At 39.9% G+C, this 25351-nt stretch overlaps 3 protein-coding genes across 8 annotated transcripts in view; 2 read left to right on the forward strand and 1 right to left on the reverse strand.

Moving 5' to 3' along the window:
• LOC105380444 (protein suppressor of forked) overlaps positions 1 to 18043 on the forward strand; it is a 54325-nt gene extending 36282 nt beyond the window's left edge. The window contains exons 14-20 of one of the 4 annotated variants that reach the window (XM_048632145.1): positions 12817 to 12898; positions 13533 to 13640; positions 14663 to 14751; positions 15117 to 15217; positions 15691 to 15825; positions 17063 to 17169; positions 17735 to 18041. In XM_048632145.1, coding sequence (XP_048488102.1) covers positions 12817 to 12898; positions 13533 to 13640; positions 14663 to 14751; positions 15117 to 15217; positions 15691 to 15825; positions 17063 to 17169; positions 17735 to 17839 — 727 coding nt within the window. In that variant the 3' untranslated portion in view covers positions 17840 to 18041. Of the gene's footprint in view, positions 1 to 12816; positions 12899 to 13532; positions 13641 to 14662; positions 14752 to 15116; positions 15218 to 15690; positions 15826 to 17062; positions 17170 to 17734 lie in introns of all 4 variants that reach the window. The other 3 variants (XM_048632144.1, XM_048632147.1, XM_048632146.1) reach the window with 3 other exon arrangements.
• The window catches only part of LOC105386243 (kanadaptin), a 33115-nt gene that overhangs the window by 951 nt on the left and 6813 nt on the right, over positions 1 to 25351 (reverse strand). Inside the window, exons 6-10 of one of the 3 annotated variants that reach the window (XM_048632149.1) lie at positions 3689 to 3760; positions 2433 to 2540; positions 1881 to 1921; positions 1216 to 1385; positions 464 to 649 (exon numbers count right to left, since the gene is read on the reverse strand). In XM_048632149.1, the coding sequence (XP_048488106.1) occupies positions 464 to 649; positions 1216 to 1385; positions 1881 to 1921; positions 2433 to 2540; positions 3689 to 3760 (577 nt within the window). Of the gene's footprint in view, positions 1 to 463; positions 650 to 1215; positions 1386 to 1880; positions 1922 to 2432; positions 2541 to 3688; positions 3761 to 18553; positions 18889 to 19232; positions 19379 to 24172; positions 24359 to 24759; positions 24930 to 25351 lie in introns of those variants that run through there. The other 2 variants (XM_048632148.1, XM_048632150.1) reach the window with 2 other exon arrangements.
• Positions 7866 to 12593, forward strand: LOC119693999. Its single transcript, XM_038119291.2, has 2 exons — positions 7866 to 9003; positions 9385 to 12593. Exons 1-2 carry the CDS (start codon positions 8023 to 8025, stop codon positions 9388 to 9390), a joined length of 987 nt encoding a protein of 328 aa, XP_037975219.2. The 5' UTR covers positions 7866 to 8022; the 3' UTR covers positions 9391 to 12593.

Consider the following 25351-nt stretch of genomic DNA (forward strand, 5'->3'; position numbering starts at 1 on the left):
ATTCCCCAGTTCTAATTTGTTGGTTCAGTCGTAATTTTTTCTCCAATGTAATTGCTAACCTAAAACCTTAAAGCACACATGATTGTACTGCCAAAGTTTCACGGGTTTCAAAGATTTATATTTGCTACTCTTTCACGAGAAACCGGCGTTCATTTTTTTACGAAATTTGTTATTCAGTAAGCTTTCACACTGAATTAAGACTTGGGCAACTTTTTATCCCAGAATTACCTACCATGGGAAAACCATTTTATGGGTAGCAAAGCTTGCGGAATAAGCTATTAAATATAATTGTTAGATCTATTAAAACGTAAAACGAATGTAAAAAATGCAAGAATAGAATCGAATAGACCCAAGCAAAGCTTGCGGATAAAGCTGGTGATTTAATGTGAAGATTGATTGATCTACTAAAACGTTTACTTGAATGTAAAACATGAAAAAATAAAAACGCAATCACATAACCAACCTTAGTACTAGAGATCTCAGCTTTCTGCGCCATACTGTGGCCTTGCTTGCCCAGACTAGACATGAAGTTGTCTAGACTGTCCCCCTCTGCTTCCTCCTCTTGTTTAGGTTTCCCTAGTGCTCGCAGGCGGTCTAGGCCTTTCTCTTCTACGGCTATTTTCTGCTCGATTTCAGTGATCTGTTGTAACTGTATAAGGACGGCTGGTACCGAGGTCGTTTAACCAAGATTAAAAGGATTTGCAAGCTGTTTTTATAGTTAGACGTTTCAAAAAGTATATTCTGTCATTTCTTTCATCTTATGGACCACTAAATAAGAAAACGCAAATATTTCGTTTGCGTAAATCATCTTCGTAAATCATCCAACCCCAAGTTAGACAGAGCCTGTAATATGGGTATCGAACAGCTGATATATCGCATAGATTCCACTCACCGGCCTATCATACTATAGCGTGTCCTCTTTACTTATTCGTGTATTTCCATTTCCTAGTTCCACTACTCACCGCTAGATGGCGCTACCACTTACCAGCCCATCATACGTCAACGGCTCCTCCTGTTTCCGTTATTCCTGTGTATGTTTCCGTTTCCGCAAGTCTCGTTTCCGCTCGACGGTGCCGGTGCGGTCGAGGAACACGTCGTCGTCCGAGTCGCAGTATTCTGTTTCCTAGTTCCACTACTCCCCGCTAGATGGCGCTACCACTCACTAGTCCCAGTACTTGCCGCTAGATGGCGCTAAATCGACTTTTCCACACTTACCAGTCCATCATACGTCAGCGGAGCCTCTTCCTTCCTCTCTTCCTGTGTATGTTTCCGTTTCCGCAAGTCTCGTTTCCGCTCGACGGCGCCGGTGCGGTCGAGGAACACGTCGTTGTCCGAGTCGTAGTAGTCGTCTGCGCTGTAGTCGCGCTGCTTGCGGCGGCGGGACTCTGCGGGTGGATAGGAAAATATTTAAATTTTAAAATATGTAATGGCTTGCCGTGAAGGAGGTGGCGGGACGACCTCGTCAAATATTTGCCGGATTGGGAGGTAGCCGCATTGGATCGGGATGAGTGGAAAATTAAAGGGGAGGTCTTGGCCCAGCAGTGGGAAAATACATACCGCTATATCACCACAGATGGTACTATTTAATTAGTTCCGCTAATTAAACCTAGATGGCGCTGTCACCACTTAATTTTCTCACCATGTTTAGCCTGCCTCAGCAGCCTGCCTCTGTCGAGTATTCTGCAAGACTTCACCGCCACTTCCTTCATGAACCACTTTACCCATGATGTTGTAATGATATTCTTATTTTTGTCAGCTTTACCTCTCTGTAATCTTGCAAGAGCACCGCTATCTCACCACAGATGGCGCTTGTAATATAGTTCTGCTACTCAACCCTAGATGGCGCTATTAACGGCTATGTGACTATTTTATTTCCTCACCATGTTTAGCCTGCCGCAACAGCCCGGCTCTGTCCAGTATCCTGCAAGAATAGAATAGAATATGTAATAAACTGATGCTAAATACACTACAGGACAACTGTGATGATATTATACATAAAAATTTATAATAAATATTTTGAATTGGAATTTAAACCTTCCTCTTGAATCACTATATTAAAAAACCGCATCAAAATCCGTTGCGTAGTTTTTTTAAAGATTTAGGGCTGATTTTTCAATAGTTACATGATATCTGATGAATAAAATTGTTGCTGTCACTGTTTAATACAAACATTCAGATGCGACAACATCAGCATTATTACCCAGAAAAATAGGCCATTAAGTCACTTTGTTTTATACAGCGCCTTGAGTGTGAGTTTTTTCACCATGAGGAGTGAAATCGATGTATGGAGCGGAGCTAGTACAGATACTTACCGCTAGGTGGCGTGTCTCCAGCGCCATACAAATTTCCGTTTCGATTTCAATTAACGATAGGTGAAAAAACTCGCACTCGTGGCACTGTGATAGTGATAAAAACTTAGAGCGCGTTATTACCTGCAAGCCTCCATAGCACAAGCCACCACAGCCTCTTTCTTCTTCCCCTTGTGCACCACCTCTGCCATGACAGGGCGGCCGCGCGCGTCATCTATTGGCAGTTCTACCCTGTGGGTTTGGAGATAAGGGTTATATTTGAGTGGTATGTTGTAGCAATAAGTGTTATAGATAGATAGATAGAATATTCTTTATTTGTACACACACAAGTTATAATATGTGTTAACGATCTTATGATGGCCAAGAGGGTCGTCTATTGTGAGTTCTACACTGTGGGTGTGAGAATAATGGTGAGATTTGAGTGGTATTATGTAGCAATTAGTGCAATGTTAGTAAGATCTTCTTTACGCGAACGTGAAATGTGTAAGTTTAGAATCAGTATATAATTATATCGATTGGATTCATGTGTTGGGAAATGGTCCACTTCTTTGTTGATATGCACAAAGGTTTAATTTGCGTAGTCCAAGTCCACACATGGGACCGTACTTCGATCAGATAAGTACCATCACATGATGAATAGCAGAAATTTCAAAATAGCGGTACCGTTGGTTAAAACTTATTTCGCACAACGCTTTGATCCTTTTATTTCCGCATTTTTGTACAACAAAATTAGTAAGCTCTGCGATATAAAATCCTGTACTTTAAGAGATGCTAAAAAGAAACTAAGTAACTGGCTCCTAAACCTTACCTACAGTCAGACTGAAGAATTGTTTTTACGGCTCCAATAGAAAAATCTTAATTTTACGTAGTAGTCAGAAAATCTATAATTTAAAGTATTATAACTACAAACACAGTTTCTAATAAGTACCTAGTTCCTTAACACACATAAATCATCACATTTCATGTATAATTGTAAATGTATGTATTATTATATAATTTAGTATTAACTTTAGTTTAAGCGCGTGTTCCGACCAAAACTGTTACCTCGTGTACCTGATCCTCACGATACGGGTACGCCTAGTGTGAGGATCAAACTAATTGTCGTCATTTGTACAAGAACGCACTTGACATAACAAAACTGTAATTGTATAAACACATATATAAGTATTTTGTTTGTGTACCGTACCTACTTACTTATTTTATTTCTAATTTTATGTTCTGTTTTGTTGTTATGTTATGTTATATGAAATAAATAAATTTGATTTGATTTGATTTGAGAATAAAATGTAGATTCAAGTTACTTGCATTTTTTATTTTCATTTATTTAAGAATAAAATCTTTAAAGTAGTTTGATGTAATACATATTTTTTTTTTCATACCTGCATATGTACTGCCCAACACCTCTCTCTTCGCAGTCATACACCAATTCGTGACCTTCTCTTTCGTAATATCTGAAATAATAACCAAATAAATTATGTCAATAAACACAGAAATCTAATCAGTGTATAGTGGTGGTGGTACACCAGTGGTGTAAAATAGGTCACAACATCACAGGATGAACTTAGACAGGTGCTAGGTAGTGGCTGGATGAGGAAGGCCGAAGCGAGAATGTTGCAGCGCTCCTTGAGAGAGGCCTGTGCCCAGCAGTGGAAGAATACAGGCCAATGGTGCCACTAGACCGCTATTCTTCTACTGTGACAAGGACTAGCTCCGAATTGACTCTTATCACTCGTTCATAAATGCAACGCATATTTTAATAAATTTAATAATAATTTTAATTGCATAATTGCACGTATGTATGATAGTCGAAGACAAAAGTTGTTTAGAATGGCCCCTTTCAGTACTCTCCAATAACCGACATTCTGTTTCTAAAAATTCTACCAACTCCGAGAATGTTGGTATAACATCTGTTTCCGTACCGTATTTTTGTTCGAACCGAGTTTTAATTGATGGCGGCAATTTAGTACTAGCAATATATAGTAGCAAAAAGGACCATTCAGCTACAGGGAATCCCAAACGTTCCAGCGAGTTTGTTGCCATAATTAATGGATTTAAAAATTGCGATCGCAATCCGATTAAATTTGACGAAATAATTGGCAAGTTCATAATTTGACCGACATGAACGTCGGCTAGATGGCGGGAATTTTGGTATCTCCGCATCAAAAGGTCACGAGCTGTTTTATAACCAGCATCCGATATTTTAATATGTTGAATTAGCCCGCGAGCCTCACCAGAAATGCATGACATTAAATAAGCTAGTTTCTGTGAGGGTGACAAATCCGTACGATTATCTACCAAGCTGTCAAATAAATTATTAAATCCGACCCATTGATCCAAATCACCCGTAAAAATAGGTAACTGCAGGGTAGGTAATCTCGACACCAAAGCCTCTGAGTCGAACCTGTGTCCGTCTGACCGCGGCTCCGACTCGTTCGTGGAACCGCTCGTGCTCCGGCGTTGTTTTAATTTTTCATACATTAATTTGTCAAAAGCTTCTAATGCCCTCACATACTCCTTACGTGCCGCTTCTAAGATTTGATTTTCCGAATTATTTTCCGGGTCCGCGAGTTCAATTATTCGTTGATATGAAGCTTCTAAACTCGTAAATTCCGTATTAACCGTTAACAGTCGAACAGAGACACGGTTGACATGTTCAGGTCGATCCAGCAAGTCAGCACTGTTAATAGGGGAACCCGGGGTAAGACGGGGTCGCGGGGTAAGACGGGCCCCCCCACATATATGCAAAACTATTAGGACACAAACATATATACAAACCATTACTAATTATTATTACTAATCTTAGGAATCTGAGTAATGAGCCAATAGATAGGCTTAACTGATTGACCTTTAGTGCGCGAGTGACAGCAGGTGTGGGCGCGTTCGTTTTTTGTGTTAGCGCAAATGTTTGTTTTTGCGTAGTGTCTATGTTATTTTTAACCGACTTCAAAAAAAGGAGGAGGTTCTCAATTCGTCGGGATCTTTTTTTTTATTTTTTATATTTTTTTTTATGTATGTTCACCGATTACTCCGCCGTTTATGAACCGATTTTGAAAATTCTTTTTTTGTTGTATTGGGTTGAGCTCCCAGGTGGTCCCATTTTTTTTTCAGAATTTTATCTCACTCCCAAGGGTGGGTAAAGGGGTAAAAACAGGGTATGAATTTCCATTTTTGGGCACATATTAACCGATTCTAATGAAATTAAGAACGTAAATATAGTTCTTATAAAAAAAAAATATGATGGTGACCTTGAGCTGATCTGATGATGGAAACGGAAGGCAGTCAGGGGAACTCCTCAACGGTATATAGCAACTACTTCGTGTTTAGGCTTGAATGATTCGTATTGATAGTAGTAATAGTAGGACTTTTTGGTATCATTTGCACCTTAGTTTTGATTGAAAATTATTACAAATAAACTAAAAACTATTAAATAAAATAATAATTAAAAAAATTAAAAAACCGACTTCAAAAAACCACTAAAATGTAAGAAATAATTTAAGGTTTACACAAATTCTACTCGTATGAGACAGTACAAATATACCTAAGCAGGAACTGTTCTTTTTTGAAGTTGGTGCCATATTTCTTCAGATTACTTTGTCACCGCACCAACATCAAAAAAGAACAGTTCCTGCTTAGGTATATTTGTACTGTCTCATACGAGTAGAATTTGTGTAAACCTTAAATTATTTCTTACATTTTAGTGGTTTTTTGAAGTCGGTTTTTGACCGCTAGGAACAACGTCACAACACATTAAGTAAAACAGTGGCATTTTTTCTAATTGTGTGTTTTTATTTTAGGTTTGGTACGCTTTGTTTAGTTATGTGCAAAATCACTTTAACATTGAAAGTTTTTTTTTATGAATTATTTTTATAAAAAATGTAACGTGGGGCAAGACGGGGTAATTTTGGAGGGGCAAGATGGTGTATGGATCAACCTTGGTGAAGTTTTTTTTTTCTCCAATCCGATATTTGACATTGAAGAAGGGCTCTAAAAGGGCTACAGGGAAGTTGGCTAAAAACACAAAGCAGATACTGCCTACGAAGAAGAATAACATGAAGATTCCTCTGCTGTGAGGATATCAACAGTCCTACTTTAAATCTAAGGAAACCTGGGTTGGTTGTCAAAGGTGCAGGCGTTGGGCTCACACTGTAGGTGCTGGTGTTAACGATAAAAACACAGAAGAAGTGTTGTCTGTATGTTTTGTGCCCCACATAGTATACTTACCCCATCTTACCCCGTACACGGGGCAAGATGGTTTATTTCCCATTTTTTACATTTCTTAAAATAAGTCAATAGTAAGGATTACTTTTTTAGAAAAAGCTGTGCCAACGTGTTCGTCATTAAGTTCCTAATGAGCCATAAATAATTGATAACGTTGTGGTTATAAATACCTGTTGTTTTTTTCATTTTCCCTTAGCGACCCCGTCTTACCCCGGGTTCCCCTAAGCCATTGAAGTTTTACTTTAAATACCGAAAACGATGCTCTCAAAGCCATATTACAATCTTAAACAATAAACAACGCAACAATACCGAACTCGATGGTCGGTTATGAATATCACCTCACTTTATAACGTCAATATTTACTAACTCCTGAAATTTATTCAAATAAAACTTTATCCCGTATTATAAGTATAATATTTACTATGAAATTAACCAGTTATCTTTAATCAAAAAGCTATAGTTACTAAGAAATCGAAGTTACAAAGTGACTAAACCAACCGCCATTTAAATTTACAATAATATTAACTACACTTCAATATTACAGCCGTAAATTATTCAACATAAAGTAACTAGCTACTTTCTCAGGTCGAATCACCAAATCACCGACCAAATCTCACCACAGCAATACTGCACGATTAGTTAATAAATAGGTAAGTATGTTTAACTTAAAAGATAAATGATTCAACGCCCATAGCGAGCTGACACAATATGGTAATTACTAACGTGAGACGTAATTGTACCTACCGAATATCTGAGTTACAATAATAATAAAATTATAGCCGTAAAGTTAAGTAGTTAGCTACCGTAGCTATCGTAGTACCTACCGTACGAAAACCAACACAAATATAAGTATTGACCGAACCGAAATAAATATACCTATACTTAGTACAATAGAAACTGTATTCCGAAAGTAAAATTATTACGTAAACAATATGCAATGAAGCTAACCGAATTGATAACGCCGCCCTGAGCTAACCTCAAAAACTTACGTAACACGAAAACCTAATAATATAGCCGTATTAAAACCACGCTCTGCTACCAAAATGTTGGATAAATATATTTAATAAAATAAATATTATATAGGTTTTTGCTCACGTGATGGTTCAAGGTCCAAAGCTCGGCGTGGAGGGCCCTCCCGATGCTTGAGTAATCCGTTTTAATCTTGAGGTTCTCACACACAAAATCACATGTCCACTTATAATCGTATACACAAATATAATGCCTAATAGCAGCTGGTAATATTTAACCGAAAATACAAATATTGCGAATATCGAGACCGCGCCGAAATACAAGAGCAGATAACCCGACGAGAGGCTGCCAACTGTTGTGTATCAATATTGTATCCGTTAAGGGTAGATGTCAAATACTCAGACGCGCAGCGATGACGCAGTCTAATAAACGGTTGTAACGGACGTGCATCTTTTATTTAGCAGTGGCGAACGCGGAAAATAAAATATCACATTTTGGACACTAAAGTGCGTAAATAGTTAAAAAAATGTCGGTCGGACAAATGCGGGAGTTTGTGCTGAAAAGTGGTAACTGGTCAGGTTATGTGGAAAGACTGGAAATGTACTTTTTAGTAAATAAAGTGTCGGAGGATTTAAAATTGCCAACGTTAATTTCCGTTATGGGGGAAGAATCATATGAACTGTTGTCAACGTTATCCAGCCCTAAGAAACCTTCAGAATTAACGTACACAAAAGCTGTGGAACTATTAGAAACTCATTTGCAACCTAAACCGTCGGTACTAGCCGAAAGGTACAAATTTCGGCAGCGGCGGCAGCTCAACAACGAATCAATATCGGATTACGTAACCGAGTTAAAAAAGTTGTCAAAGAACTGTGAATTTAAAACTTCATTAGATGAGAATCTTCGCGACCAACTTGTTTGTGGAATAAAAAGCGATATCATAAGACAACGTTTGTTTGCAGAAGAAGGTTTACTCTATAGTCGAGCTGTTTCGTTGGCATTTTCATTGGAAGCGGCGGAGCGGGACGCGATGGCCGTGGAGCGCGGGAGCGACCAGTTGTCGGAGGGAGTGCACAAGATGCATCTTACCGAGTGTCCAAAGTGTGGAGACAGTAGGCATCGGACCACCGATTGCCCATACAAGGATTACGTGTGCAGCCTATGTCAAGAACTCGGTCACTTGAGACGAATGTGTCCAAGGAGAGGATCCAGGAGTGTGGACTACAACCAAGGGAGGTGGCCAGGAATGGCGGGAGCAGCTGGGGGCCACTACGAACAGCGAGCGGCACGCGGGCGCGGGGCGCGCGGCGGCGGGGGCTCGTGGCGCGGCGCGGGGCGCGGGCGGCGCGGCGCGGGGCGCGGGGGGCGGCCGGCCCCACTCAACTTGCTGGTCGAGCAAGGCGATGACGTCACGGCGGACTGCCCAGCTGATGAGTCGTGCAGCTATCCGGACGAGTTTAAAGAAGAAGAGCCTATGTACCAAATGTCGTTAGGCCAATATAAACCGGTGTGTAATTATAGATATTATGGTTCAAAATTGCTTGCTTAGAATGGAAATAGACACAGGTTCTGCCTTATCATGTATAAGTAAGAGTGTGTACGATAATTTTTTTAGTAACATGAAATTGGAACCGTGCTTATTAACTTTAAAGTTTTATGATGGATCAAATGTAAGGCCGTTAGGTTATTTACATGTTGACGTGAGCTATAAAGGGGTCACAAAGAAGTTAGACCTATATATTATTGACAAAGGTACTACAAACTTGTTAGGACGTCAGTGGTTAGCGGAATTAAATATGACCGTACCTAAAGTACAAGTAGAAAATCAGTTCAATATTAGCGGTTCTAACTTGAATAAAAATGAAGTTTTAAATCAACTCATTTCCAGGCATAAGTCGCTGTTTGATGGCACATTGGGCAAATACACGGGAGGTCAAGCGGATCTGTGCGTGCGAGAGGGCGCGCAGCCAATATTCTGTCGCGCGCGGCCGCTGCCCTACGCCCTGAAGGCGCGGGTGGACCGCGAGCTGGACGCCATGCTCGCCGCCGGCGTCGTGGAGCCCGTCACGCGCTCCGACTGGGCCACGCCACTCGTCGTGGTCAACAAAGCTGATGGGGGCTTGAGAATATGTGCCGACTACAAGGTAACCCTGAACAGAGTCTTAGAGGTTGACAGATTTCCAGTACCAAAAGTGGATGATTTGTTTAGTAATCTAAGCGGGAATAAATATTTCACCAAAATAGATCTCTCACATATAATCATATATTATTATCTGAAGATTCTAGACGGTACACGGTGATTAATACACACAGGGGATTGTTTAAATATACGAGGCTAGTCTATGGCTTGTCATCAAGTCCGGGAATTTTTCAAAAGATGATGGTTTCCTTGTTTCAAAACGTACCTGATGTTATCGTATTTTATGACGATATTCTAATAAAAAGTAAGGATTTTGATGGTCATCTGAATTCCTTAAGGGAAGTTTTTAAAATCTTAGAAGAGAATGGTTTAAAAATAAAGAGGAGCAAATGTGATTTTTTTGCAAAAGAGGTCAAATATTTAGGATTTATAATCGATGTAAATGGGGTCCGCGTAGACCCAGAGAAGGTTAAAGCGATAACGACTATGCCACCGCCTAGCACAGTTACAGAGTTAAAGTCTTTCATAGGAATGGTAATGTTTTATGGAAAATTTATTAAGAATTTGAGCACTCATTTAGCACCTCTATACGAGCTATTAAGAAAGGGTAAGCATTGGAGATGGGGTGTAGAACAAAACGTAGCTTTCGAAAAAATAAAAAAGCTATTATGCAGTACGGAGGCTCTAGTGCACTTTGACATGGAACAGGAGTCGGTGCTGACGGTAGACGCGAGCGCGCGGGGGCTCGGCGCCGTGCTGTCCCAGCGGGGCGCGGGGGGCGCCGAGCGGGTCGTCGCCTACGCCTCGCGGTCGCTGGGGCCGCATGAGATCCATTATAGCCAAATTCATAAGGAGGCGTTGGCTATTGTGTTCGCAGTTGACAAGTTTCACCAGTATTTATTCGGTAGAAAGTTTCTTCTGCGTACAGATCACAAACCTCTGGTCAGTATATTTGGCCCCAACATTGGTATTCCGAGAGCAGCAGCCAGTAGACTACAGCGTTGGGCAATTAAGCTGTCGGCTTATGATTTTACCATTGAGTATGTTAAAACAGATAAAAATACGGCGGATGTTTTATCGAGATTAATTAATTCTCAAAAAGAAGTGGTTGCGTCAGAAAATAACGATTTACCGGAACAAACTTATCTGCATTTCTCAACGGACGCATTGTTACTGGATTACAATGTTTTAAAAAAAGAAACACGCGGTGACCCAATTTTAAGTAGGGTTTTAAGTTATATAGTAGATGGTTGGCCGGTAGAAGTAGATATTAAGGAACTTAAACCTTATTTTAACAGAAGAACAGAACTATACACAGAACTTGGATGCATTATGTGGGGACACCGAGTTGTCATACCAACTGCATGCAGGGCGAAGGTAATGACTGAACTACATGACCCACATATGGGCATTGTTAAAACCAAGTCTCTTGCCCGTAGTTACGTATGGTGGCCGGGGGTGGACGAGGCCGTGGAGGCGGCCTGCCGGCAGTGCGCCGTGTGCGCGGCGGTGGCCGACGCGCCGCCGGGACACGCTCCACGCTCATGGCCGTGGCCATCGAGACCCTGGTCCAGATTACATCTAGATTTCTTAGGACCAATAGAAGGGCTGACCTATTTAGTGGTAGTAGACTCATGTTCCAAATGGATAGAGGCGATTCGAATGAAAAGAACTACGGCTCAAGCGGTGATAACAGTACTCAGGGATATATGGGCAAAATTTGGCCTGCCAAAACAAACCGTAAGTGATAACGGGCCGCCGTTTTCAAGTGTAGAATTTCAACAATTTTTAAGTCATAATGGTATTGAACACATATTTTCGTCACCGTATCATCCGGCATCTAACGGCGCCGCTGAAAATGCGGTAAAAATCTGCAAACGGGCTATTAAAAAGGCATTAAAACAGAAGTTAGATGTAGATGTTGCTCTTAATAGATTTTTGTTAGCATATAGGAACACAGAACATGAAACTACAGGTGACAGTCCAGCGAGCATATTGCAAGGGCGGAACCTTCGCATGAGGTTAGATAATTTGAAACCGGACAGAGAAGCTCGAGTGGCCACTCGACAGGCACGCAGTGAGGCCCTGGCGGGGGGGGCGCAGCGCCAGCTCGACGTGGGTGCCCCGGTGTGGTACCGAGAGTACCGCAGCGTAGATAAATGGGTAGCGGGTACAATCGTTGATAAATTAGGAAACACCGATTACCGTGTGCGATCTATTTTTGGTACTGAAATCCACAGGCATATTGATCAACTGAGACTCAGGTTTACGGGTGCTGTAGAGGGTACATCTTCTGACAGACAAGCAAGTGTAGATCTTAGACAAGTAGAAAAGACTAGATGTTCACGTAAATCGTTAACGTTTCCCATAGCGAGTGGCGAGGAGACGGAAGGAGACGTGAGCGCAGCCCCGGGGTCGCCGCCGGTGGAAGAGGTGGCAACTTCACCTCAAACTAGCTCTTCGTATCAGCCCAATGTGCCAGAAAATATCGACGTGTGCACTGGTAGTAGTAGTACCGAGAGTACAACACGCAGATACCCATTAAGAGATCGTAAACAGGTTGTTCGTTATGGTTTTCAAGAAATTGATTAGTTAACTAGTAATAGCCTATATGTCAATACTACTATTGTAATACCTAACAGTTAAAATGTATACTTACTTACTTAAGTACTGAAAATTGTAAATTATATTAAACGTTATATTATAAATAAGGAGCTAATTAACTTTCAAAACTATACAAGATTGTTTTTTGGTCTGTTACTATCAATATTTAGTTATGTAAGATTAAGTGATTATCTAATTTCGACGATCTCGATCAGTAGGCATAATTAGAGTATCCATTGTTGATTAGTAATTAAGGGTGGAGGTGTTGTGTATCAATATTGTATCCGTTAAGGGTAGATGTCAAATACTCAGACGCGCAGCGATGACGCAGTCTAATAAACGGTTGTAACGGACGTGCATCTTTTATTTAGCACCAACGACTGAGTAGACTGTCAAAAATAAAAGAACCTACCCACATACAAATATAAGAACCTACCCACATACAATTATTAAAGTGTTCGTCGGTACCGAACAGAAACTTTGCTTTTGTATGTGATCCTTTGCTTTTTCGATGTGATACTCAATCTGGTTCGTTTATTGTTTATCTAAATGAATGATTGTATGTGCATTGTTTAGGTTCCTGGAGTTCGAGTCCAACATCGGGGACCTGGTGTCCATCGTGAAGGTGGAACGGAGACGCCAGGCCATGCTCGAGAAGGTAAGGCTTTTTAGGCGTATGTATGGTTAGCTGCATAAGTCGATATACACTTCTGTACCTTGTCAAACGAACGATCAATGTTTCAATGAATGGATAGGCGGTTTCAGATTGACAAGGTACAAATGTGTATAGCTACTTATGCAGCTGACTGTACATTCATTTAGAAGGCACTCACAGGTATTGCACTCAAAACAATTTAGAGAAACCTACTGCCTAAAAACGGCTTTCACAATGTCTGGACAATGGCTACCTGTGAGATAAAAGACATGCTGTCACTGTCTAAAATATAATTACAGAGAGTGACAGCATGTCTTTTACCCCACGGGTAACCATTATCCAGACATTGTGAAACAGGGTCTTAGGATAAGTAGTATTGCTCTTCACAAAGCGAGCAATCAGTACATTAATTCAACGAAATATTATAGTCGTAGTTTGATTTCCGCAACCAACGGCTATTAATGTAACTCTTTTATCCAACAACAAAGGTTCTCTAGAAAAAATGTCTGTGTTTTCATTTGTGATGTATTTATGCTGTGTTTTGTGTACAAACGTCATAAAAACGGTAATTTTTTTGCGTTTCGAAAGCCCTAGTTGACAGTCTCAGGTATAAAACTGACTATTTTTTCTCTTCCAGATCAAAGAGTTCGAGGGCAAGGAGACGGCGCAGCTGGTGGACCGCTACAAGTTCCTGGACCTGTACCCCTGCAGCATCGCCGAGCTCAAGTCCATCGGCTACACGGAGGTACGCCGTCTCTATTGTACAGTATACAGATGGATGGATGAAATTTGGTTAGCTGACACCCTCGATTTACACATAAGCTTCTTTTTATCGCGGAATTCCCACGGGAAAACTTTTTCATGTGACGCTTCGCGCGCCTCGAGGGAATCCTATAGAAAAAAGCGGATGAACCAATTTTGATGAAATTTGGTAAGTATAGAGTTAGCTGACATCCTGGATTTAGGCTACATTTTATCGCGAAATTCCTACGGGATAACTTTTTAATGCGAAGCGTAGCTCGCGGGAACAGCTATACCTTGTTTCACGGGGAAAGACATCTGACAGAACCCTTATTACATTCGAATAAGGGTAGTTTTGATTTGTATCAGATGTCTTTCCCCGTGAAATAAGGTATAGTTACATTATAAAATGTTTGATGGTCTTCAAAGAAGAATAATATACACGTTATGCCGAGCTCAAGTCCATCGGCTACACGGAGGTAACTGGCTCATTTGTATAATATAGGGTTTATATGGTTTTTTTTTTACTTATTTTTTATTACTTTTTAATCTTTTCTTGTAAATGTATGTGTTGTTTCTGTGTTAGAAATAAATAATTTTTCTTTCTTTCTATACACAAAACTGCGACTGTTTTGTCAGTTTTTCAGGGCAAATGCTTGATTACTGTCGCAGGTTTTTGCGATGCGACGTCGCAACGAAGTGTTGTGCATAAGCCCATACTGTCCCGACCGGCGCACCCTGGGCAGTCGGCGACAGAGGCAATTCTAAAGCTGGGTACAGACCGGCCAAACGAACGCCAACGAACGGGTTTCGTAGATCTTCATTGCTGCAATCTGTCCTGTATTATGATAAATATCCATCGTCGGGCGTTCGTTGGAACGGTCTCTACGCAGACAGACGAGGGAAACTGGCCAATCATTCCACCAGGGTGACAAACCCCAGATCTGCTCTAGGTTTTCTCACCGATACGGTTAAAAGAAGACTATTTAGTAGAAGTTGTCCAAATATATTCATTATTGGTTACAGGTAGCGTCCATGTCGAATAAATCCTGGGCTCTCGGAGGTCCGTTGGCGGGTATTTCACCTGAACTAGCAGCTGTTATTCTAGGAAATAAGTAAGTATTCCTGTTCCACAAAAACGCAAAATGACTAGCTAGATCTTAGTTTGATTGATAACCTTTCTTTACTTCATATTCATCAGCTTGTAATCGTCCACTGTTAGGGCCACAACACTCACAATAATAGCCAAGTGTTTTTATAAAAGTGGAACCACCGAAAATACTTTCAGAGACAAATGGCGGACGCGGCCTTTTTTAATTGTCTCACCGTTCAATTGTCGCCAAAATTTATTTATTTAATAATATTTGGAGAACTTACAGCTATGTCACATATCATAATAGGTAAATAGCTACTAGGCAATGAGAAGTTCCCACATGTGGTATTTGACGTGGTAATAGCTAACATTAATATAAATTTGCAGAGATAACGACCCGAACAAGGACATAGCCCGGCCGGACACGAGCCAGATGATCCCGTACAAGCCCAAGATCAACCCGCTGCCCGGCGAGCACCCCATACCCGGTGAGTTAACTATATCTATAATTACGCATATTACACATGGGCCTGCAAAAATAACTACATTTTTAAATCGCTTTTGTTTTCTTATTATAAATTAAAACTATAGTAGTGTTTGAATATAGGGTTACTCAAATCGTCGTGCTGAACACTGAAAAATTCGTAAAAGTTTACCTCCCTTACTCACGTAACCAACTAAAAGTTTCTATGAAGAAGCTTATTTTCACGAATTTTCATAAGTTAAAACAAAAATTAAATTAATTAACAAAAATTTACCAAAATATCGAGCTGACCCATCCACTTCTTACTTCAAATTCGCTTTTACAATAAAAGTAGCAAATTTAAGATTTTACAGCGCTATTATTAAATTTCTTGCCTTTCAATTGTCTCTACATTTCTAAATTGTGCAGTGTAAGACCTTATCCATTAATTTAATATCTAAAATTAACTTACTAACCCCCCCCTTTCCCCCTCCACAGGAGGCACCTTCCCCCTGCCCCCCGCAGCCGCTCAGCTGTGCGCGTGCATGCCGCCGCCCTCCTCCTTCAGGGGTCCCTTCGTGGCCGTGGACATGCTGATGGACTTGTTCAACAGGATCGCACTGCCGGATAAGGGTAAGATGTAATAAAATACCGTTTATTTCAGACCATAGATCCATATGCGGTGTATGTAGGAGCTATAGGTGGTGACCCCGACATGATAAGAATACGTCGAAATGTGCGTGTTTAAAGCGCGCGTGTAAGAGCGTATGCTTACAAGACCGAAAAATACGCTAATCTGAAACGGCTCTTTCTATCGATGACTGAAAGTTACTTGCATAGGATTTAGATAGTTTATAGTAACTTTTTGTGTATGAAAATCGTATAAAAGTAACTATAAGTCATCGATAGATAGAGTTACTGAGACTGCGCGTGCATGCCGCCGCCCTCCTCCTTCCGAGGCCCCTTCGTGGCCGTGGACATGCTGATGGACCTGTTCAATAGGATCGCATTGCCGGATAAGGGTAAGATATAATGAAAAATCTATTATTTCACACCATATGTGGTGTAAGTAGGATCTATAGGTGGTAACCCCGACATGATCAGAACACGCTGAAATATGAGTGTTTGCGCATGTCCGGCTTTTTTAAGCACGCGTGTAAGTGCTTATGCTTATAAGATAGTATACCAGCCGAAAAATAGGCTAGTCTGATACGGCTCCTTATGTCGATGGCTGAAAGTTACTTTCATTGGATTCCGACAGATATATTAGTATTTACTGTAGCTTTTGTGTATTAAAATCATATGACGTTCATTGGAGAGAGAACTGTGCCCCAGCAGTGGAAACGTGATGGGTTGTGATGATGATGAACTATGAAAGTAACTATAACTCATTGATAGATAGAGTAATAGAAACTGCGCGTGCATGCCGCCGCCCTCCTCCTTTAGGGGACCCTTCGTGGCCGTGGTCATGCTGATGGACCTGTTCAACAGGATCGCACTGCCGGATAAGGGTGAGTTTGAGAGTATATGATATAGGTGGTGACCCCGACGTGATGTGAAAACGTAACGTTATGTGGAAGTATGGGCCAGGCGAAATGATACTGTGGCTAACCACTCATTCTACTTGAACTTTTCCAATTACGAGAAAAAATACATTCTTATATGCTAAATCGCCATAAATGTGTTACTTAGGTGTGGACTCATCCATACTACATTGTGACATTTTGTCTATTGCTATTAAAATTTAGAACAAACCATAGAAGGATACTACTACTAGCCTCTACAGTACTATTACCCATTATGTAAGCTTAAATGTAAGAAGAAAACTACCAAATAGATTATCTAATATAAAAATTATTTTTATTTCCAGCGCCCGCCCCCACTCAAGAGAACGGCTGTGACACCAAACTCTTCGACTTAGCGCGATCCGTGCACTGGATAGTGGACGACGAGGGCATCACCACCGTCGCTAGCAAGGTAAATGACTAGGACTGCATGTATTCTGTGGGTGGATTGCAGTAGGCCTATCACGGGCTTACGTGGCAATCGGTCGGTACAACACTAACATATGGAAAAAGAACTGTCACTTTTGGAACTAACGAAAGCCTTACATTTTGACAGTGACAGTTGACGATACGCAACGTAAACGGAGCTCGGAGGTTCGAAAGTCTTATATAATCGCCATACAGGATATTAGAGGGTCATTATATCAGTGAACTTGCCGAAGGCACCCTAAAAGTCCAGTTATCCACCTAATATTATAAACGTGATAGTGTATATGGTGTTACTCTTTTAAGTAGGAAGCTGACATAAGAGATTAACACATATGCTACTTTTTGTCTCGGAATTCCTACGGGAAAACTATTAAAAAGAAGCGAAGCTCATAAGCAACTTAACGCAAAACATTTTCGATTTATTGCCAACAGCTAGTCTTTAATAAAGGAATACTTAAGTGTATTGTTAATATTTGTATGTGTGCGCTTTTTTGGTTTAAAAATAAATCTATTTGCAGTTCTTAAATAAATCTATTCTCTTATTGCAGTCCCGACGGCGGAAGGCAGCCGACGACTCTGACGAGGACGAGCTCGGCGCCGCGCCGCCCGTCAACGACATCTACCGGCAGCGACAGCAGAAGAGAGTCAAGTAGACTAGACGACGAAATTCAATATAACATGTTTCACACCTATACATTATTTTGTTGGATTTTTGGAGAGATTTTGAGAGTATTGTTCTAAAATGTAGCCGTCAACGACATTTATAGTGCGACAAACTTATCTGTTCCAGTGAGACCGAACTAAATTGATCCTGATGAAATGAATGAATGATATCTCATAACTTACCAATGCATTATATATTCATATAGATAAGATGGGTTTATCAAGGGTGAATTACCACTACGGCCAAACTTAAAATCTTATAGAATCAAGAAATATTACACATTTACGTGAGCTCGCACTGGAACAGATAAGTTTGTGGCACTGTACCGGCAGCGAAAGCAGAAGCGAGTCAAGTAGACAAGACTAGAGTAAATTCAATGTGAAACATTTCACACACGTATTTTTTTATCTTTGGAGTGAAACTCTTCCTTTGATTTCCGATGTATAAAAAGGTACTTTTGAACAAATATGTACATTGTTTTCATGGCCTATTCTTGTGTATTATAGAATAATTCATTATTGTTCTAAAGTTATGTCTGTATGCCTGGTGGGCCAAAAGCATGGAAATGGACTAAGAATAATGTTTGTCAATTTGATTTTTAGTTTTTAAGGCAGAATTAAAGTAATTTTAATGAATTCCAAGACAAATTGGCCATTTTTATTCCCCTCCCCCTCTTTATGAAAACAAAAATAAAACAATCACATTAAAAAACTAACTTGATTCTGTTTATTTACTACAACATCTCAGGTTTCATCATCCATAATTTCTGGTAAGTCTCTATCAGATTCCTGATTAAAATACCCTTCAGGTACAACATAGTCTTCAGGTGGCCTCATCGGACCAAACATTCTTTTTACTTCTGTCTTTTTACTATCTTCTTTCTTTTCTGCTTTCTGCGTACTGCTGTCTACTTCTGGTTCACTTCTAGAAGGTTCTGATTCTTCTTCTGAGTCCACTTCTTCTATGAATTCGTCCTCTTTTTGTTTTGTTGGTTGTTTTGCTTTTGGCCGCTTGTCTGAGTCTTCTTTTAGCCGTATTCTGTTGAAAGAAAGATTGTTTTAAGACATTTACATAATATGTATTTGTGTATATGTATCTTGATCAGGAAACCCTAGGACAGAGTGTTGTAGGTCTACATAAGAGGGGCGAATATCCAGAAGTAGAAGTGTAATATTGTGTGATAAAGGTAATGTTTGTAATGCTATTAATGTTGACCTAGTATCAGTACTAGTTAGGATACATATTATACACATTTGACAATAAAACTTTTCGCATACAAAACTACGAAGTGACACCTCTACAACTATCATGAAACATTTTACAGATAAACTATGCCAGATGACAGAAGATATCGAAAATGTTATATTATCATAACAGCTTACCGCTTCCCATAAACCACCGAGTTATTCACTTTGACGGCCATCTTGCTGTCATCTTTCTTGATAAGCGGCGGCAGGTGCGCCGGGCGAGCGAGCTCGGCCAGTCTCTGGGTTTTACTGAGTTCGGCTTTGAGCTTCTGTATCTTCATCTGTAAAGGTAAGGATGTGGGGGTTATGTTTGTGAAAATAGATTGATAGGTAGTCTTTATTTGTACAGAAAAATGGGATAAAAATACAGAACTTATTCCAATATTTATGTACAAAGGGATACTATATCAAAAACATCTAAAATACTTTCTATTTCTCCAAATTCTATATGTAAGTATCTAGTTCAACAAACAAAAATTGCATTTACAAGCCCACCCTTTAAAAATACAGTCAAATATCCCAACCTACGACATTTTCTGGTGCGTAAAACTTTACTATTCGTCAGTAAGTCCGTATATCTGCACTTCTTATTTTACTCAGTATTTTTTTACCATCTATAAAAAAAAGTTAAGGCTGTCACTAAAGCTGGAAGAAAATCAGAATCTGTCAAATCTAGTGAGGGGGGGTTGAGGTATGCGGGGCGTTCTACGGACAATGACATGAAATTTTAACATAGTACTCGAAAACATTAAAGTGAAGACATGCCACTTTGTTAAAAATATACTAAGTAAGTAATATTGTTTTGTGATACGAAAATATTTATTTTTATTTGAAAGTATTTTTAATATTTAATAATTAATTATATATAAAGTCGTACCCGTGCCGATATTTATACAGGTTGTTGCAAAAAGGGTTTAATACTATGCCGAAACCTACGTGTGCAGCATGTTATTGATGTTATTTCTAAGCCAGGAAATGAAATCACAATGTAAAAAAATCTGAAAATATTATCAGAGTTTAATAGTTCAGGGTGTTGTATTAAACTCTGCCCCCGTGTAATAAAAAAAGTATAGTTAGCCGAAAGGGCGTTACTCAGGCGTCACTCTGAAAAACTTTTATCCTACGTAATTTTTTATATTCATGAAAAAAACGCTTCTTCATATAATTTTTTTTTGGTCACGTGACCTTTTAGTTAGACGACCTGTTTTTTTTTGGTGTTTCAAAAGCAGAACAGTAGTTTGCAGAACTCTGCATATACAGGGTGTCACAAAAGGTTACGTAGCTGGCAAAGGGATATGGGGAGGTCACCAGAAAAATAATAACATGTAAGTACCCCCGCAAGGGAGTACATTAGTACAAGGCGAGAGTGTGTATTTTTTTTTTTTAAGTACTTATGTGTATTTGGGATATGATAGAAATAATATTTTTGTTTCTTAAAAACCAAAAAATTTACACCTTGCTGCGCTCTTTTGCTCACTGTAAGTACACCTACAAATATTGCTGTATTAAAAAAAACGGTTTTGTTATAACGATTATAAAAAAAAAGTTATTTTCATGTCAAGGAGTCATTTACCTAATTACGATTTCACTCAACAGCAGGTGAACTGAAAAAATAAGTTCTAGTTCTATCATCACTTTAGATCGCAAACATTGTAACTCCACTTTTCTCGGCGAAAAGTACTCTTTGGTGTCAATAGAAACGTTTTTTGAATTCACATGTTTTCCTCTTTATTCGAAAAAAAAAAAACGGTTTTGTTATAACGATTATAAAAAAAAAGTTATTTTCATGTCAAGGAGTCATTTACGTTTCGTGACTTTTTACTATAGAGACCGAATTTATTTTTCGAGAATTTCCAAAACTTGGAGAACAAAAGTTGTTCAGAATAACCCCTGAGTCAAACCCTTTCGGCACAGTATACCCTTTTTGCAACATCCTGTATAGGTAATATCAGGTTTATAAAAAACCTGGGCCTGTAGAGTGAGACTCGGCATGGGGAGTCATAATTTATAGATCTTTTAGGTTGCAGTGGCGAATGGGCACTGGTAGCCCTGCCCTTTTCTATAACTACACTCGCGAGCAACCAAATCGACTCAAGCCTTCACGGCGCACATATACATTGATTTTCCTAAAACGATAAATGGTAAATATAAAAGTGATATGTCATTCGAAAGCTGAAGAATTAGGCTTTCAATTAAGATCAATACCATAAAAAAAAACTAAGCGCAGATTTAATGACGCATTTTAATTGCCCGTCAGTGTTAATTACCTCATTAGGAATCCACGCCTTGCGCTACCTGATCCCGCTATAAAACCTTTCCACATCCGGTGTACCTTATCAGTCGCTTGTTGCAAGTTGACCGGTACACATCTCGTTGCATTGTATTCCTTGTTTTCGCAAACCCATGGATACCACACCAGAAGAAGCTGCTCAAGTTGTTGCCTTGCTGCAACAAGGGTTAAGTCAGCGAGCAGTCGCTGCCCAGCTCCACTTGAGCCAGTCTGCTGTATCCCGAGTATACAGACGGTTCCAAGAGACTGGTGCCTTCAATCGAAGACCAAGAACGGGCCGCCACCGCTGCACTTCAGAGAGAGACGACCGCTTCATTGTCTCAACCTCGCTGCGCAATCGACACCTTACGGGCGTTGATGTGCAGCAAGAACTGAGACGTGTACGACAAGTGGCTGTCAGCGAGTGGACAGTGAGAAGACGCTTGAAGGAAGCCAACTTGACACCAAAAAGACCTGCATCAGGCCCCAAATTGACTGCAGGCCACCGACAAGCGCGTCTTCAGTTTGCTCGAGAGCATCTCGATTGGAGCATTGCGCAATGGCGGTCGGTCCTGTTTACTGATGAGTGCAGAGTGTGTCTGCATGGCAGTGACAGGAGAGGCCGGGTCTACCGGCGTCCGGGGGAACGATTTGCCCAATGTTGTTTCGCTGAAACAGTAGCATATGGCGGCGGTTCCTGCATGATGTGGGCTGGTATTTCTCTAGAGGGAAAAACCGCACTTGTTTTCGTGCCTGGAGGCGGCCGAGGAGGCGGGTTAACAGCTGATCGGTACATCACCGACATTCTACTCGGTCATGTTGTGCCCTATGCAGAATTTGTCGGTGAAGACTTCGTGCTAATGCACGACAATGCCCGCTGCCACACGGCACGAGTCAGTCGGCAGTTTCTGAGAGAGAAGGAATTGCGCACGATGGACTGGCCTGCGCTCAGTCCTGACCTGAATCCCATCGAACACTTATGGGACGAGCTCAAAAGAAGAGTTCGGGCCAGGAATCCAGTCCCTGCAAGCGTGGACGAGCTGAAGACAGCTTTATTAGAGGAGTGGGACGGCATTCCTCAGGAAACTGTCAAAAAGTTGATAAGGTCTATGAGAAACAGGCTGCAGGCTGTAATTAGGGCAAGAGGGGGCAATACAAAGTATTGATTTAAATAAATAAATTTTTATCTTAACATTTTTTGTTTAATTTGTATAATACGATACCCATACCCTTTTTTCCTAAATTCCCGTTTTTCCTACAATTGCGTTCAGACATCATTTATTTCAAAAATGATGAATGGATTTCAATAATAATGATATCAAATTAAAGCTGACATCTTAAGCTTTTAAATGACATATCATTTTTATTATTTCTATTCATAATTTTACTTGTATTAATGTATGTTTGCGCCGTCAAGGCTTGAGTCGATTTGGTTGCTCGCGAGTGTATAACTATAGGTAATTTTATGGCAATTTAAAAATGGTATAACATTTATCTATTTGAAAAAATCATTAAAAATATACATTACCTATCACCCTAATTTAAAAAAAAAATTCAGCCCTTACTTTAAACTTATAACACCCCTCTATTTCCTTCAGGGGTTAAAAAACCTGTGTATTTAATATTTTCTTATGAGTTTTTTTTTAAAAACTAGGCTCTTACATAGTTGTACATAATATTATGCGGTATTTTATTCCACTTGTAACGCATTAAATTCATAGCTACAGTAAACATTTCATTTTTTTCATGGCGAGATACAGTCGCACTTAACCGCTTTTTTGCAAAGCTTGTTAAATAGATTTAAAAAATTATGTAAATTTTAGATCTTCAATTTTTAAAAATACTTACTTATTTTTAACAACCTGTAGTGTACAGACTACCACATCTTAAAATATATATATTTTTAATTAACTACGGTTTTTGGTTTCAAATAAAACAAATTATGAACTTACTTTTCAACACCCTGTATATTGTGTAGCTTACCTACCATACACAACCGTTAAAATAAAATAAATTACCCCTCAGAATATAAACAGGCTCGCGCTTTGGCATACTGCATTGACCGTATAGTTCTTATTCGGAGAATCTAATAAGTGTCATTATGTGCAATGTTTACCTTTATCTATGCATCTGTAACTCTATAGTAAAAAATGTAAACAAATCGAAAAGGCGAAATGTTTTCTAAGAATTTTCGGCTTTTCTGCATCTAAAATGATTAGAAAATTAACTTTCCATAGCAAATGCATATGTATTATAATACTTGTAGTCATAATTTGTTGATTTAATCAGTTTTTGTGAAATATTTGATAAAAAATAAAATGGCGTGGGTATCGCTCCTAACAGGCCGCCACCAGGGCGACGACTGAAGAAATCTGAAATCTGTCACGGTGTCATCATTTTTAAACCGGAATTTATTAGTTTTTTGCAAAAAAAGTTGACTTCTGGTCCATTAAATCCAACTCTTTAAGGTAACTTTGTTAAGAATTTAATTACCTACACATACATATAAGATTCCATGAAAATGGGCCCTCTGATTTCGAGGGTTTTTTCATAATAAGTCCAAAAATGGCAAAAGACATGGTGTGTTTGCAATTTTTTTTAACATACTTATTATAATCCTGCACCAATTTATAAGCAACTAACATGTTCAGTATACCCTCTGCTACAAAATATATTTTTATCAATGTGATAGAAGCCACCGTTTTTCCAATCTAATCAAGTATATCAAGCCGACTTTAGCATTTTAGCTTTAGGGATCCCCTTAAAACGAATGTAAAACATGCCAAAACAAAAACACAAAACCAACCTTAGTACTAGAGATCTCAGCTTTCTGCGCCATACTGTGTCCCTGCTTGCCCAGACTAGACATGAAGTTGTCTAGACTGTCCCCTTCTACCTCCTCCTCTTGTTTAGGTTTCCCTAGTGCCCGCAGGCGGTCTAGGCCTTTCTCTTCTACGGCTATTTTCTGCTCGATTTCCGTGATCTGTTGTAACTGTGGATGGAAAATTTAGTGTTATTAACGGATCCGTGGTTATTAATTAGGACTGTTGGATGATGGTTCCAGGTATACGGGGGCCGACCGAAGTTGTTTTAGCAAACGTAAAGATGTTTTTTTTTTAAATAAAACAAATAGTATATTCTGTCATTTGTTTCATCTTATTGACCATTACGTAACAAAACATAAGTATGTAAATCATCAGACTTTCTACCAGTTTCACATAGTTCCGCTACTCTCCGCTAGATGGCGCTGCATCAACTTTTCCACGTCATACGTCAGCGGCGCCTCCTCTCTCATTTTTCGTATTTATCTGTTTTAAATCTAAAAAAGGTCAATCATATAACCCAGTTCCACTACTCCCCGCTAGATGGCACTAAATCGACTTTTCCACTTACCAGCCCGTCATAAGTCAGCGGCACTTCTTCCTTCCTCTCCTCCTGCGTGTGTTTCCGTTTCCTCAAGTCCCGTTTCCGCTCGACGGCGCCGGTGCGGTCGAGGAACACGTCGTCGTCCGAGTCGTAGTAGTCGTCGGCGCTGTAGTCGCGCTGCTTGCGGCGGCGGGACTCTGCGGGGGTGTTAAATATTTCCATTAGATATAGGTACCTAGATAGCAGTGTAGGACGCCCTATTGACGATGGACGGGAGTGGTCTGCGTAGAACAGCTGATGCGCTTGGCGAACAATAGAGTGGAGTATGCAGACCTCCATAAGTGGAGAGGACGAAAGAAGAAGAAGGACGCCCTCCGGCTAAATGGGGCGACGACTTGCGAAAGGCTAAAAATATACTGCTTCGGGAGAGGCCTGCTGCAGTAAAGATAAGTTAAAGCGTTTATTTGTTCCACTTACAAACAAAACAAATCACTAGTAATTTAGTTGTCATGTCAAATATCACGGTTCCGCCATTTTCCTTTATGAATCGCTTTAGGTATGAAAGCCTATTTGTAGCTCACTTCTCTCATAACAAAAATATTTCAACAGTACCGCTATT

Source organism: Plutella xylostella, chromosome 30 (genome assembly GCF_932276165.1).
Source record: "Plutella xylostella chromosome 30, ilPluXylo3.1, whole genome shotgun sequence".
In the NCBI taxonomy this organism is placed as follows: Eukaryota; Metazoa; Arthropoda; class Insecta; order Lepidoptera; family Plutellidae; genus Plutella; species Plutella xylostella.

Excerpts from the sequence above, each read along its gene's own strand:
- LOC119693999 (XM_038119291.2), top strand. The coding sequence starts at position 8,023 with ATGTCGGTCGGACAAATGCGGGAGTTTGTGCTGAAAAGTGGTAACTGG.